We start from the raw sequence: 16,468 nt of genomic DNA on the forward strand, positions 1-16,468 counted from the left end.
ACTAAAAGGCGAAGCTTACAATCTGGTGAGCGATCGTCTAAGGTATTCTACTGATGCAAACGCCGTGATGGACTCATTACGTGCGATTTATGGGAGAGCAGATGTTTTAGTGCACAGTCTCACTACGAATCTGCTTAAGTTGCCGTCGTTGAGCTCACCGAGTGATACAAAACTGCGTCAATGGGCTGTGGTTCTGAATGGATTTGTTGCGGACATCAAGTCCATGGATTTAAGTAAGGAACTAGACAACAATTATATTCTGACAGATCTAGCAAGTAGGTTGTCTCCTGGACAATACCACGACTGGCAAAAACGAAAATCCAAGAAGACGCACTCGAATTTAGAAGATTTCGCAGTTTTTCTCACTGAGAAACTATACGACCTGCCACCAGAGTTATCCAAAGCAACAAAGCAGTTATCGTTAGACAAAGCAAGCGGCTCCAGTTCATCACGGAAGGTCCTGACTCACCAACCAGTTATACAGAGTGAAGAAAAATGTGTTAAATGTGAAAAAGCCAAACACACTTTAAGTGAATGTGAAGAATTTAAAGCTTTGTCTTTAGACGATAGGTTCACATTTGCTAAGAACAAGGCTATTTGCTTTAGATGCTTAAAGTTATCACCACATAGATGGAAAAACTGTTCACAAAAGAAGTTGTGTGGTATCGAGGGCTGCTCGAAAAATCATCATCCGTTACTTCATCCGTCAACAACGAAGCCAATCTTGAATTCATCGGCACATCCTTTCGTTCCACCGTCGCAAATTCATTCGTCACATCTAGAACCTAAAGCTCCAGTTATGTTCAAAGTTGTTCCCGTTCGTTTATTTGGGAACAATAATAAATCTTTAGACACATTTGCCTTTTTGGACGATGGCTCATCCATTACGATGGTGGAAAAAGATGTTTTTGATTTTTTGGACTTGAGAGGTGAACCAGAGCAGCTTACACTCCAGTGGACAAAGGGCGTTTCCAGAACTGAGGACTCTTTGCGTACAAATTTACATATTTCTGGCATAAATAAACGTAAACGACATTTGCTAAGGGACATTTATTCAGTGAAGAATCTGGAACTGCCACACCAGAGTGTTAACGTTGCCGTTTTAAAGCAAAAGTTCTTGCATCTAAGAGATTTGCCGTTGCCGAATTTAAATGATGCAAGGCCGAAAATATTACTGGGGTTAGATCAAGCCAAGCTTCTTGTGGGTAGCCGGCAGCGATCTGGTAAAGAAGATGAACCACATGCGATGAAGACTCTCCTAGGTTGGACCGTCTTTGGTACAACAAAGATGGAATCCAGCGTATCCTGTATTGGCCCTTCAAGAATAGCTTCGATTTCTTACTTTCATGGGATTAGCAAGCAAGATGAAGAACTTCATGATATAGTAAAACGTCATTTCTCAACCGAGGAGTTTGGGGTTCGGCCTCCTAGCGGAAATTTTGTTAGCCAACTTGACGCTCGGGCATTAGAGGTGATGAAGCGCACCCTGCGCTATGTTGACGATCACTACGAGATTGGTTTGCTATGGTCTTCCGATGACGTTAAACTTCCTGATAGCTACCCCATGGCTGAAAAAAGACTTATTAGTTTTGAGAAGTCTTTGTTGAAGAGACCTGAGCTGTTGAAGTGGATGAACCAATACATAAAAGATTTATTATCCAAAGGTTACGCTAGGATAGTTTCAGATGAAGAGCTGTGTCAAGAGCATCCAAGAGTTTGGTATACACCTACATTTGTGGTTGTGAATCAGAATAAACATCCACCGAAGCCAAGAGTTGTTGCTGACGTCGCTGCGAAGGTGAATGGAGTTTCATTGAACTCGCATTTATTGAAGGGTCCAGACAACTTGGTACCTCTCCACGCTGGGCTGTTCAAATTTCGCGAACGAAAAGTTGCTGTAAATGCGGATGTTCGAGGGATGTTCCACCGCATTAAGATTTGTGAAGCGGACCAGCATTGTCAGAGGTTTCTTTGGCGAGATGGCGATGTTTCTAGAAGGCCAGCAGTCTACATTATGCAGGTCATGATGTTTGGACCTTCCTGCTCTCCCACATCTGCACAATTTGTGAAATATCATCATGCGAACCTCTATAAGCAGCAGTGTCCGGAGGCAGTTGATGGGCTTGTTAACCGAACGTATGTTGACGACTACTTTAATAGTCACGACACGGTTGAAGAAGCTGTTGCTGTTAGCAAAGATGCCATTGAAATCTGTAAGGCAATGAACTTCGAGCTGGTGGGATTTCAATCGAATAGTCGTGCGTTTTTGGACCAGATTCCTGAATCGAATATCAAAGCGAGCCTGGTGAGTATCGATCCTAATGAGTCCGAGAGTTACGTCACAAAGATTTTGGGAATGTTATGGCAGCCTTCCTCTGATTATCTGATTTATAAGCTCTACGATGAAGAGTTTTTAAAGAAGATGTCGGATTCAAATGCTAATATATCCAAACGAGAAATATTAAGAACGATTATGAGAATTTTCGACCCCCTTGGTCTTATTTCCTGTATCATCATCAGAGGGCGATATATTTTGCAAGAGATCTGGCGCGAAGGCTTCAATTGGGACGAGCAGATATCCTGTGTGTTGCGACAGCAGTGGCTGAATTTCATAAGAATCTTGCGACAAATAGAGGAAATCAAGATTCCTCGTGCGTATACTACATTGAAACCGGGTTACTCAAGGATCAGTTTGGTCGTTTTTGTGGATGCTTCGGAGAAGGCATTTGCTGCTGTATCATATTGGCGCTTCGAGCATAATGCAGCAGTCGAAGTGGCAATTGCCATGGCTAAGGCTAAGGTTGCTCCGGTAAAAAGACTGTCAGTACCTCGCTTAGAGTTACAGGCGGCTGTGCTTGGGGTGCGGATTGCGGAAACTGTGAGAAGTTCTCACTCAATTCGAGCTGATGACATCATCTTTATCTCCGATTCTAAGACGGTGCTCTCATGGATTAGTTCTTCCACCTTCAAATTCCCAAGTTTCGTTGCTGTTCGTGTTGGAGAAATTTTAGAAACTACTAATCCGCATCAGTGGTGGTTCGTAAGATCTGCGGATAATGTTGCGGATGACGGAACCAGATGGTGCGACAATGCAGAAAGCTCTAATAACTCGAGATGGTTTGCAGGACCCGAATTTTTGAAGCTTCCCCAAGTTGATTGGCCAGTTACGCCAGGGAAAGTTATCGCTAATGCAAATAAGGTAAGCACAATTGATTTATCTAAATTCTCAGTAAATTTGCATAGACATCAACCAATATCATTTAAAATATTTGATGAGTTAAAACCAAGATTTCGAGCTAGATGGTTTTCGGCAGTCAGAGTAGTGGCACTATTACTTCGTTTTAAAGACTTGTTGAGTAAAAAGGGAATTGAAACAGAGCCTTTCGCAACACCTTCAGAAATTGTAAGAGCTCAGGACTGGTTATTTCGGAAAATCCAGCAAGATGCCTTTTCGGATGAAATTACTTGTCTGCAAGCTAATCGAAGTTTAGGGACCACGAGTACCTTATTGAATCTGTGTCCGTTCATCGATGATGAGGGTACTATGCGACTAGGCTCGAGAATACAGAAAGCAAATATTTCATACGCAGCACGGAATCCTGCCATATTGCCGAAACACCATCCGCTAGTGGAGTTATTAGTTCAGCACCACAATGAAGCTAACAATCACGTTGCAACGGCCACGACGATTTCAGACATCAGGGAAAGAGCTTGGGTTATAAGCATTCGTTCGACAGTGGCACGAGTCCAATCAAAGTGTTTTATGTGCAAAAGACTCAAGGCTAAGGCAGTAACACCATTTATGGGTCAATTGCCTGAAGGTCGGTTAGCCTTTGAGTTGAGACCTTTTACCCATGTAGGGGTAGACTGTTTCGGTCCCATGCATGTTAAATATGGAAGAGGCACAGTTAAACGATTTGGGATGATTTTTACTTGTTTGAGTTTCCGTGCCGTCCACATTGAGGTGCTCAATGATCTCTCTATGGACCAGTGTTATATGGCTGTTCGTCGATTTCTCATCATTCGTGTAGTCACCAAATTCATCTATAGCGATAATGGCCTTAACTTCGTCGGCACAAAGAACCGCCTAGATAAAGATGTAAAGGAGATGGAGGCTGCTCTCGGTGAGTACTGCGCCAAGTACGAAGGGATACTCTGGCGTTTCATACCTGCATATTCACCGTGGATGGGTGGAGCGTGGGAGCGCCTTATTAAATCCATTAAATCCAGCATAGAATTTACCTTAAGGGGAGTGACACCTCGAGAAGATGTTCTTTTAAACGCGCTATATGAGGCACAGGGGCAGATTAATAGGAGGCCGCTAACTCATATACCCGTCGACCCGGAGGATCCTCGACCACTTACACCAAACTCTATACTTTTTGGAGATGCCGATCGGAATTTAACCGCACCTGGAGTGTTTTCTGGCAAAGATCAATGGAGTAGGCTGTATAGCCGTCGAGCGCAACACCTAATGAGAGAATTAACTAGGCGTTGGTACACAGAGTATCTTCCTGAGCTGACGAGGCGTTCAAAATGGTACACAAAAACAAAGCCAGTAGAGATTGGAAGCATTGTTCTTGGTATTTAGCCGGGGGAAGTTCGATCTGTTTGGAGGCTTGGCAGAGTGACAAACGTTTTTCCTGGTCCTGATGGAATTGTGCGGATAGCTGATGTTCGTCTGCCAAATTGAAACATTTTGGTGAAGTGGTCGGTTGGGAGGCTCGCTGTCTTGGATCTAGAGTCTTCAGATAGAGCTTCAGACGGGCCCCGGGATGTCATCGAGCCATAAACTCTCCAGTACTAAAAACTATTTGTTTAATTACTCTGGCAATACCGCGCCACAAGAATAGCTAAAACAAAGAAAAATGAAAAAAGGCTCGAGAATTTTCCTCGCCATGTACCTAACCTAAGTTTTAATGAGAAAAAGGTACAGTCGGATGGCGGCAGTTTAAAAATTAAGATATTCATACCTATGTAAGTTATTTTTTATAATTTCCCTTTTTTCATTAATTTTAAAATTGTAAATTTTAGAAAATAAAAACAAATTGAATTATTTTGGACAAACACGGTTTTTGTTTTGGAAGAAATTTGGTTAATTTTGCACCAGAGTCTGCGCGCCGACAATGTATTTTGCTATTCATTTTCCTGAACAGCTGATAATTTTAAGTTTAAAAGTGAAACGATTCATTCCACTGATTTGTGTTCCAATTTCACACATTTTCAATGACAGATTTCTGTCAGTAAAAATTTGTAGGGTGCTTTCAATCGGGACAAAATTTTCAATGACAGAAATGTTTAATGATAGCTATCAAAAAAAAATCCAAATTTTTGTTTTCAATGATAAAAACCAATGATAGCTATAACTGGCGATGAGCAACACTAATTTAACTAGCAGCCATTTTGACAGCAAGTTAGTTTTCTTGGCATTTCAATATGAATAGACGCCTGACCTACACTTGCAAACTATGCAGATCAATTCGAAAACTAACTTTTGGTTGATTGGATACCTAAATAAACAAAACTGCTGTATTTGAAGTGATGGTAATCCTCAAAAGTATGTTACAAAACCGTTAAATCCACAAAAAAAATCTATTTGGTTTGTTTTATGGGTTGGCGGAATAGCGATGCTGTCAAAGGTGACCGCTAAAGAACCATGATCACTGAAGTTTTTGCTCATCAATTTACCTTAAGAATAGACTACGTCCGATCAAGCCGTGGTGGTCCTACATACGTCGGAAATCATATTGGGTGATGGAGCCAGGAGTCGGCCATCTAACTTTTTTTTTCGTCTTACTGTTCCTCAAAATTCAGTTTATGGAGTTTTGGATACAAAACATAGTTTATCTGATTATTTGAAATGTCTAAATTTTAAAACTCTTGATTTTTTTAGTGAATTTGACATGAAAAAGAAATAATTCTTAAAAATTTAAATAAAACCACGAATCTTATGAAGTCGGCCCCCTAAACTCCAAAGGTCGGCCACCTAAGTCTTCAGTAGTCGGCCCCAAATTTTAAGATTTTAAGTTTAAGTTTTAAGTTATTTTGTATTCGTTTGACCAAGATAATTAAAGCCATCATAAACTATTAAACATTTATTACAAAATTGATTGCAACTTACATACATAGAATATGTTGCACTTTCCAAAAAACAACTTCAACAGTTTTGTATGTTTTGACATACAGGTAGGTACATGTGTAGTTTTAATAAAATAAAAGAATAAATAACTCTAAAAGTAAAAAAAGATATATGTAGGAGTAGGTAGGTAAGAATACTTCATTTTGTATGTCTTCGAAATTTCGTCCGACAAAATGTGTGCGTCTTAAATGAAACCATTTAGGACAAGAATCACAGCCTATGTTTTTTAATTCATTTTCTTCGACGTCTGAGATTAAATCTTCATTACAGTAGGAACATGGTATTTTTTTGTCTTTGGTTTCTTAGGTTTTCCTGATAATTTTTTCTTTCCGCTTCCAAACGCTTTTCCTTTCGATAGCGTTTCTTAAGCTGGATCTCCTCTTTTTTTTTTTGGTCTTGCCTTGAGCTTTTTTATCAAAGAAATCTTTCCATGCTTTAGAGGAAATACTCGCTGGAGGTTTTTCGCGTGGAGGTTTGCAGGATTTGGGGATTATTTCTGGGTAGAAAATGTGCTTTCTAAAAGCAGGACTTACTGCAGAGAAAGTCGATGGTGAGCTCTGGATGAGCACATTTTCCTTCTGGACATTAATGTTCTGCAGCAGTTCATCTATCACTGTCAAGGACTTCGAGTAACGTCGTGTGTATGATGGTCCTGTTAAGAAAATAAAATTTGATAAAATAAAATAAATACAATTTCTGTCAAGACCTATCACTAATTGTTGGTTTGTCAATTGTAGATAAGACTTCATCTGCTTCCTTTAGAAGATCAGTTATAGAATTTATTTCCTCGTTAACTGGTGATAGATTTGATGTTGAAACTGTCGCAGAAATTTTGTTGAGTTCTCCAATCTCATCAATGGGTTTGACTGAGAGAATTTCAACTTCCATGTTGGCTTCATCTAGCAATTCTTGAAACTCGGCTGTTCCATCTTCAATCGCTTGATTTGGCTGCTGTTCATTCTGAATTTTGTCTATAATTCGCATCACAGATGCAAAGTCGATTCCCTGTGCCTCAAAATCAGTTTTTGCCAAAGCCAGAACTTTTTTTGTTTCGTAGAAACTTGAAGCTATGACTCTTTCCAGTGGGGTTACGTGGAGTTTCTCAAGCGTATTCTGGACACATTTAGCATTATCAATTGCATCTGCATTGAATGGAAAAATTTCACACTTTCTAAACTTTAATACTTTCCGTCCTGTCTGTGCTATCCAGCATCGCTTTAAGAAGTTCGCAGAAGCTAGTCTTCGTCACAGTCTTATTTTCATTTCCTGGAATGCTCTGCCATTTGTGAACCGTTTTTTTTATAGTCACTTTAAGAGTTTGACCATCGGCACTGAACAAAAATAAAACGGTTATTGTCTCCTTTTCATTTCCTGCATTAACCTTGTATAGATTTTTCCATCCCTTAGGAACCAAAACTACACCAGTTTTTATAGCCAAGCAAAATGACGTTTCGTCTCCATTGAAGATTCTGGAAGGATCTTCCAGAATATCTGCAGCATTCTTCTGCAAATATCCCTTTAAATCTCGAAACCATTTTCGAAGTACTTCCTCCGTAACGATTGCTCGTTGATTATCCAATCTTCCAAGCACTTTTCCTCATCTTTGCTAAGAACCGTGTCTGGGCCCATACGCCTAAGCTTTTCAGCAACTCGACCATGAAGTCTGTCCTGCAGTGTTGTTCTTGGGACTTTATACTGTTGGCTTGCCTTTCAGATTACCCATTTTTTTCCCTAATATTTATTAAAAACACGCTTAGAACCATCCTTTTTTTGTTTTATTTAAGCCTTAAATATTTGTTGGAAATTATTAATAAGGGTTTCTTCATAAATTTTGTCCTTTTTCATCTTAAATACACACCGCCGACATTAAAAAATCATTCTTTTATAGTCGGCCTTCTAATTTATCATTACATTAAAAGGGGGCCGACTACTGAAGATAGGAAAAAAGACTAGAAAATTGTGTTAAAAATGAAAAGAGATGATGAAAAGGTATGCGTTCGATTTTCATATGAAAATAAGCAAAACAAAAATTCATATTCTTCAGTAGTCGGCCAGGGGGGGGCATGAATTCTATGTATGCGTTCCCTACTAACCTAAAATTTAAGAGTTGGTGGCCGACTACTGGAGGTGGCCGACCTCACATCCTTTAAACTATTCTGTCAAAAGATTATTTTTCGAATTAAGTATTTTTTCTGTTATCATTTTGAAAAAAAAAACATCTTTGCTCAATAAGTTTTATACTTCTTAAAAACAACAACCTTTATAACCATTTTATGTATGTAGTTTTTATTATTTTGGACCTATTTTATTTGACAGACTCGTTTAGTACCAGTATTTTATTTATTTTATTTAAAATCGGATTTAAAGCTCAAAACCCACTCCAATAAAGATTTTTCAACAATTCATTGTTATTAAGTTTTAAACATTGTTTATATTATTTTTAAGCTTGCCGTAACAATTCTAGTTTCCCAAAATTAAAGGAGTTTTTATTTAAATTGTTAACAAATAAGTTACCGGAATTTCATTGAAAAGAAATATTTTTAGTTTTACCAATAAAAACACACACGAAAAGTCATATTTAAATACATTTTTATTATTATTACTATTGTTATTATTATTAAATATAACACAGGAATCCGTGGTTTTAGTCAGCTGTGATAATTGTGAACTTATGTAGTTCTTGCATAAAACTACTAACACCGCCGTTAACTGTACACAATTAAATTTAATGTGTTTATAAAATTCAATGAAATTTTAAAATATAATAATTAATTATTTTTCCACCCATGATTGCAGGAGGTTTCTTAGAAAAAATAGCCGAAGAGGAGTCAAAGTACATGGAGGACCAAAATGGAGGAATTTCTCCTTTAGAGAACGACAAAAGGTACTTATTAAGGAGAGACTCCCCATCCAATACCATCAATATAACAAGGATATAATAAAATCTCCTAAGCTTAAAAGCAGACCTAAATTAATTGTTTTTGATTTAATTTTATTTTTTTGTGAATTCAACTTTATATAGAACAGAACTTAAAACAAAACAAGTTAAGATGTACATTTCATATTTCGTAATTTAAAGTTTAAGCTTTTATATTTAAAAAAAATAAAAATAAAAATAACATTTTACAGTTGTATCTCTACAGACTTAAAAGACTTTAATATTTATTGTAATATATAAACAGAGGAAGCATTATTTCCCTAACACATATGTAAATTTTTTAAAATAATATTTATAGTTATTATACAATTTTTAAAAAGAACGTACGTTACATAAAACATTTTGCACAGCTATCTTGCTTTATTCATACGTATTTCAACAACAAAAAATATAAATGATGTGATTACGAAATTTCGGGTGCGACATTTAAAATATTACGTATATTTTATTATAATATTACCAATTACCAACATCGTTTAAAACACTCAAGAATTTAGATAGAATTTGGAATTTTGTTTTTCAATAATGTTGTAAACTAAATGTAAAACCGGTAGAAATAATGTTGATTATTATTTAAGCAAACCTAATATACCTATCGAAAGACAAAATCTCGAAAACAAATTTTATTAATACAAAGTACGATATCAAACACTCGCCCGAAAATAATCTAAGAATTCTTGGGTATTTTAGGGAAACCTATAGGTGCTAAGATGTATTAAGATATTTAAAGTCATAAGTATCGAGTGGTCTCAATCTTAACTGTGGTAGGGTTCTCCGAAAAATGTTTAAACTAATCGTTGTATGGTCCGAAAATATTTAACTAAACAGTATATACACAAATAATTAAACTATGTTTAAAAGTTATAAAATTAAGAGGCTTATTATTTATACCTAATTTAGAAAAACAATTCTTTCACTACCTTCTTAATATATGACTTTAAAAAAATCTCTTATTTGCTTCAAAACTGTCTGTTTATTTTTTTGTATTTAATTTGAAAAGCAGTTGGATATAGTAGTATTCATAAAGGTTTTCGAACAATCGTAAAATACGTCTTCACAATTCTATTGACTTTCCAGTAGACATTTATTAGCTTTATTTGCAACCACATAAAATAAGAAACACACAAAACACTATCTTCACTATCGATACATTTATAATTTTGGCAATTTTAAACTTGTCTTCGGTTAGTTCATAAGCGGTAAAACCGATTTGATTTTACAAAATAGCAGAGGAATACTTTAAGCGACTTTATAACATTTAATTTCATGAGCTTCCTCCAATTATTTTTACAGATCTTAACATTGTAGTAAACGTTTAAGGTCTATAAAGCCTTCTTAAGAATGAAGACTGTAAGTATGTTCGTTTGCTCAAAAATGTTTCTAAAACTCTAAAATTAGTTTATATGGGGTAAGTGCGATACCTGAATCGTCAGTTATTGTTGTTTTTTTTAAGAAGTTCAAACTTAAATTCGCACAAACCTCTTGCAAAATTATTTAATCATTACCAGACTGTGTTGTGTTTATTCCCCACTTATTCACCTTGTATACAAATGTGTTAAAGTTTTTTTTTATTGTCATTATTTTTACACATAAAGTGTGTTCTTGAGTTTGGGCTGTGGCATTATATTTCTATTTGCACAAATAGGTTTAAAAAATTTAAATTAATCAAAATAGAAAAGAAATAAATTCACGTGTTTCGATTTAGTATCAAATTTAATCTTTTGCAACTAGTGGACCAATAAAAAAGTAATATTTTCATGTACATTTAAGAAAATATATTTAAGCATTTTAACTTAACCGTTCTAAATCACTAAGGCCCAATTGCTGAAACGATACTTAAATTGTTAAGTTTACCAGTGAAACTTATGTCGGAGGTTATACTGGGGAAAAGTTATAGTTAAGCGTTTATGATGAACTTAAATATTTAAAATTCTTGTCAAAAAACGGATTTTAGAGAATATGTACATTGGATGTGATGAATATTTTTTTTACTTAATATGTATCAATTAATTTTTAGAAACAGTTTAAAGGTTTAAAAGAATTTCGTAGCTTGTGATTTAATAAAGATTTTCTTAAAATTTCCATTCAATTAAATTTGTCTTTTTATAATTTGAGGTCTTGGGTCGTCGCACTTACCCCTCAACAAAGAGGAGAGATCATTTGAGTGTATAATATCAAAGCTTCTAAAAATTGGATTTATCCTTTTAATTTATTTGCAATCTCTTGTTCAATTTATTTAAAAAAAGATCAATTTCATTATTTAATTTTCTTTTCAATTAGTTGGTGTGAAAATACATCTTTTTCAAATTTCCAACCGTGTGATGATCTTGTTAGCTGCCTCCCTCCGATCTGACAAATTACAATTTTGTTCAACTCTTAATCATAAAACAACAATATAAAAAGATTACATCGGATTGTATTCTCATCTGTTTTCGTTTAAACAAAAAACGATTAAGATTAATGTTTCTTTCAAAATATGTATTTATTAAAAAAAGATAACAACCTCCAAATTTTCATTTTAACCCTTTTTTTAAAAGAAAAAACTTAAATAAATATTGTGCGTTTAAAACAATCAAACAATACTTACATATATTATATTATACATCTTGAAATAGAGGTTTTGAAAAAAAAATGTTGTTGGATCTTTTGCATTTTAATTAACAGATTTTTACGTCACGTCAAAGATTTCGTAATCAAACCTAAAATCTACCGCACATGCATACATACAATACATTAGTATAAATAAACTCATAAATGTATTCCGATTCACAGGAAATAGTTACCTATTACAATTAAATGATAGAATATTAATGCTCCTATTGAAATAAATAAATTTTTCTTTTTTCCAATACCTACTTCATATGTTATAACATTGGCTTTCTAAAAGTCTTTTAAAGAAACAATTTTTACCAAAGCCAAATACTTTATTATATCAAAGTCTGTCGAAAGCACATACATGTATTTTATATTTTATTAAATTAATATTTTTAAAACTGTGAACACCTAGATACTTAATACATATATCTAAAAATAAGTTTTATACTCATATATATTATCTCCATAAGTGCATAACTAAAAATTTTTTCATTAAAACAAATAATAAATAATATCTAGTACAATCAATTAATTTTAACTTTTGTTTTTATTTTATTTCGAATTAAGCTGGAACATTAATTGTTTTCGACAAATATGGTAGGAAATTTGTTGGATCGAAAAGAATACTTTAACGATGGCGTCATAGAAATGTTTCATTAGTTTACAAGTTGTTGAGAACTCTTTTTATGTGATATGGCAAATTGCTTTCTTTCGATCATTGTAACCATGATGGAGCACTTCGCTCAACACCAACCGCAGCACTGGAAGTGCTTATAAACCTAACACCTCTTGACATCTTCTCCAAAATGGTGGCAGCCAACTCATGAGTGAGGCTTAGAGCCACCTCTCAATGGAACAGTAGCAATACTGGGCATACTACTATTCAAGACAATTTCAGATCTATCCCAGATCGCTTAGACTATACCACTCCAAAAATTGGTATTCGGTAAAAGCTTCCATGTGTCCATCCCTTCAAGATCCCCCTGTGAAGAAGAGAGACCCCTGGAAGACGATGCGGTACACTTCTATACAGACGGTTAAAAGACCGATTACGGAGTTGGAAGTGGTATGTATTCGGAACAACTTAGTCTCAGTCTATCATACAGACTTCCCAATGAAGTAATGGTGATTAAAGAGGCACTATCCTGGCAGAAAACGTTATATCTTGCAAGGATATACGAATCTTCTCGGACCGCCAAGCCGCTCTTAAATCTCTCGCGCCTGTCTCCACAATCTCTCAAATAGTCCACGATTGTCGATCATCTCTGAATGAGATGACGGAACAGTTTAATATACACCTCATTTGGGTGCCGGGCACCCAAATGAGGTGACATCCCGGGAAATTGCAATGCCGATGAGCTCGCCAAAAACGGAACACTTCTGCCTAATGTTAGACAAAAACATAACATAGGAACACCACTTGCTACATGCAAATATCTTCTCAAACAATATGCTCTAGAATCAACAAATGCTAGATGGTCACAAAGTACCACCTGCCTAGCAACCAATGAAATATGGCCAAGCATAGACTTTAAACGGTCAAAAGGCTTGATATCCTTGAGCAGACAAAGTATAAGCTCTACAATTGGAGTAAAAACAGGACACTGCCTCATAGGCATAGACACAAATGACTTCTGTAGAAGCTGCATGGACGAGGAGGAAACAGTCCAACACCTTCTAGGTACATGTCCAGCACTCTCAATTAGAAGGAATAACTTCCTCGGTAATCCCTTCTTCGAGAATACCAGTGAACTGGCAACGATTGACACAAAATGTCTCTCTAACTTCATTAAAAGTACAAAATGGTTTGTTTAAGTTCATTACTCTCCCATGAGTAACCTCATTAGTGGTATCACAATGGACCCTTGAGGTCTAGGTGAGTCAATGACATCTGGACAGCTACTCCAACCTAACCTAACCTAACCATGATGGTACCAAGGCACAAATTAAAAAAAATAAATTAGGTGGCGCAACAGTCCATGAAGAACCAGGGCCTAGTGACTTACAACTCTCAACCATTCTTGTTTCCGAGTAGTGTTGTCAAAGAAATGGAAGGGACCTACAGTTTATATGCCAAATCCAGCAATAACCTAGTCACTGATAAAGCTTCGGTTTCCATCGATCACCGAAATCAAGCATCAGTGAGCATGGTTAGTAGAAAGATGGTGGACCGTCTAGAAACCTACCGCGTGCTGTTGTCATGTGTTCTTTCTTTCTGTTTTTCTTTCTCTTCTGCCCTTCTATCTTGTATTAATGTCTTGTGTTGTTATCACCTTACATAGTCTAGTTGCTCAAGGTGTTCTGTGTTCTCTACTCTGCACAATAATGTGCTGAGTAGTGTGAAATGTAATATGCCAAATCCGAACGGATAATTTGAGGAAACACTTTTTCATGACAAGAATTACTCTTGGAGATTTCGTCAAATCCTCGCAAGAGGCAGTGCCCGTGAAAAAAGTTAGGTGGCACTGGCAGGGATTGAACCCAGACCGTTTGCATTTCAGTCCAACGCACTTGTTTTATTACTTCTTTTTTTTTTTTCAAATTCATTTTTATTTATTTAATCTTAAACCTATCTTAAAGCTAGACAAAAATTCATAAAACTAGCCTAATTATCCATAACTTACAACTAACTTAATGGTCCCATACGGACACTCTAAGCTAAACTATAACACTAATTACTAATGCCTTTCGGCCCTAAGATCTATTTTACTTCAATTTAAATTTTATTTGTTTAGTTTTTATTAGAAAATTTTGAAAAAAACTAATATCAATAACCTTTTTTATTTATTTTTACTTACAAACTACTTAAAATAAGGTCCTTAAATAAAACTTAAAAACTAACTTAAACTACCTATTCTACCTATAAACTACTTAAAACTAGAACAACCACAGCAGCAAATCTAACTATCTAACATTTTTGTTTTTCATATTTCGTTGTCTTTTTTTTTTTTTTTATTTTTATTTATTTTTTTTTTTTAATGTTTTTTTTTTTATTATTTTTTTTTTTTTTTAATTTTTTTTTTTCGTGCCACCATGCCTATTCTACTTAAAACTAAACCCTAAACATAAAACAAGTATGTAAGCCGGCCAAGGCTTAAAACCCCATCCCGACTACCCAATATCAAGTGCCGATTGAAGCCACCAAAACTGGTTCTCCTGCTTCACCCTATCAGTTCGGTCCCGTTCGGACACAGCCCTACTGAACCGAAGGAGCTCTGCTCCGCCTTGTGCCATGACGTCCCGATTGTACAGGAGTCGCCTATCCACGGTTCTTCGTCTGACGTGGTAGATTAACGGAACTGCCAATCTATCCTGTATCAAACCGCATCTATCTAAAAAGAGGAATGCCTCTGGGGGAATGAAGCCGCTCAAGCGTGCACTCTCAAAATACTCGTCGTTCGGATAGAACGCCCCGAAAATTAAATTGTTGGTCGAAGACATACATAGCTCTTGCAATGTGACCTCGAACGAGTTTTATCACGAAATTGTCAATTCTGTTGATTCGAGCCCCGTTGTATAGGACCTCGTTTGAATAGTAATGCACATAAGAAGATTCGGCTGTTCGATATAAGCCGGTACAGCGTCGTAAACACTGCCGCTCGAACACCCGAAACTTCTCCATCTGGGAAGGGGCAACGCTGAACCACACAGGACAACCATACACGATCATTGGCCGTATGAGGGCCATGTTGCAAATTACCTTCACTCTGGGGTCAAGCCGACTGCTAAAAAACAGCCGTTTCGTCAGAGCGAAGGCTCCTCTGGCCCTGTTCAGAGCAGCATTTATATGTCTGTCGAAATATAAATACTGATCTAACCAGATACCGAGGTACTTTACTACACTTTTGCTCGCTAATGGCTGCCCATGAAGATCAACGATGACCATCTTGCGCCAATTCTTGCACGTATCCCCCGTGGCCCTAGCCAACGGAGTCCGGAACAGAATTGTCTCTGACTTCTGGACATTTATTTTCAGTTTCCAGTCGTCGCAATATCGCTGAATCTTGTCGAAATCACGCTGCAAGAGAATTCTAATAACCTCAACCTTTCGGGCCGTTCTGTACGCAATTAGATCGTCGGCGTACGCAATTGCCTTTGTAAGACTACCTATCAGATCGCTGGTGTAAATGCTGAAGAGAATCGGCGAATTCACCGCTCCCTGTTGAAGACCATTTTTAATTGAGAATGTTGTGGTAGAAGTTACATTGCCACTTTTGACAACAAACTTTCTACCGTTAAGCATATCATAAAGTATATACAACAATGGCTTGCTAATGCCAAGCCTGCTCAGTTTTAGGTAAAGACCCTCTAACCATACGGTGTCAAAAGCCTTTTCCAAATCAACCAGAACAGCACCTGTGCATTGTTGTTTTGATTTATTCCATTGGATATCAGAAACGAGTTTAGACGCAGCATGAATTCTGTCATGACCTGCCTTGAACCCGAACTGTTTATCCGGAATTATTTTGTTGTCCGCAGCCCACTTAGTCAGAGCCCTATTAATGATTTTTTCGAAAACTTTGCTGATGCTCGGAAGAAGACTTATCGACCGAAGATTTGACGTGTTGGAGTTGTCCTTTCCCTTTTTCGGGAGAGGATGAACCACAGCGGTCTTCCAATGCACTGGATAATATGCATTATTCAGTGCATTGTTGAAGAGTGTGGTGTAAATGTAAATTGCTTAAAACTAACTTACTGGTACCATACGGACACTCTAAGTTAGTCCAACGCACTAACCATCACGCTACGGGTACCAAGGCACAAATTGCACATTATAATTATTCCTATTCCCTAAC

General features: G+C 36.5%; 1 protein-coding gene across 5 annotated transcripts in view; it reads left to right on the forward strand.

Annotated features, from left to right (window-relative positions):
- Positions 1-12,210, forward strand: part of LOC129949390 (uncharacterized) — a 37,167-nt gene extending 24,957 nt beyond the window's left edge. For 2 of the 5 annotated variants that reach the window (XR_008782034.1, XR_008782033.1), the window contains exon 7: positions 8,936-9,023. Coding sequence is in view for 1 of the 5 variants with exons in the window: in XM_056060822.1 (XP_055916797.1) it covers positions 8,936-9,078 (143 nt within the window). In the remaining 4 variants the exon portion in view is untranslated. Of the gene's footprint in view, positions 1-8,935 lie in introns of all 5 variants that reach the window. The other 3 variants (XM_056060822.1, XM_056060823.1, XM_056060824.1) reach the window with 3 other exon arrangements.
- Positions 12,211-16,468: the final 4,258 nt, after the last annotated feature.

The sequence above is a fragment of the Eupeodes corollae genome, chromosome 3 (genome assembly GCF_945859685.1).
Source record: "Eupeodes corollae chromosome 3, idEupCoro1.1, whole genome shotgun sequence".
Taxonomy (NCBI): Eukaryota; Metazoa; Arthropoda; class Insecta; order Diptera; family Syrphidae; genus Eupeodes; species Eupeodes corollae.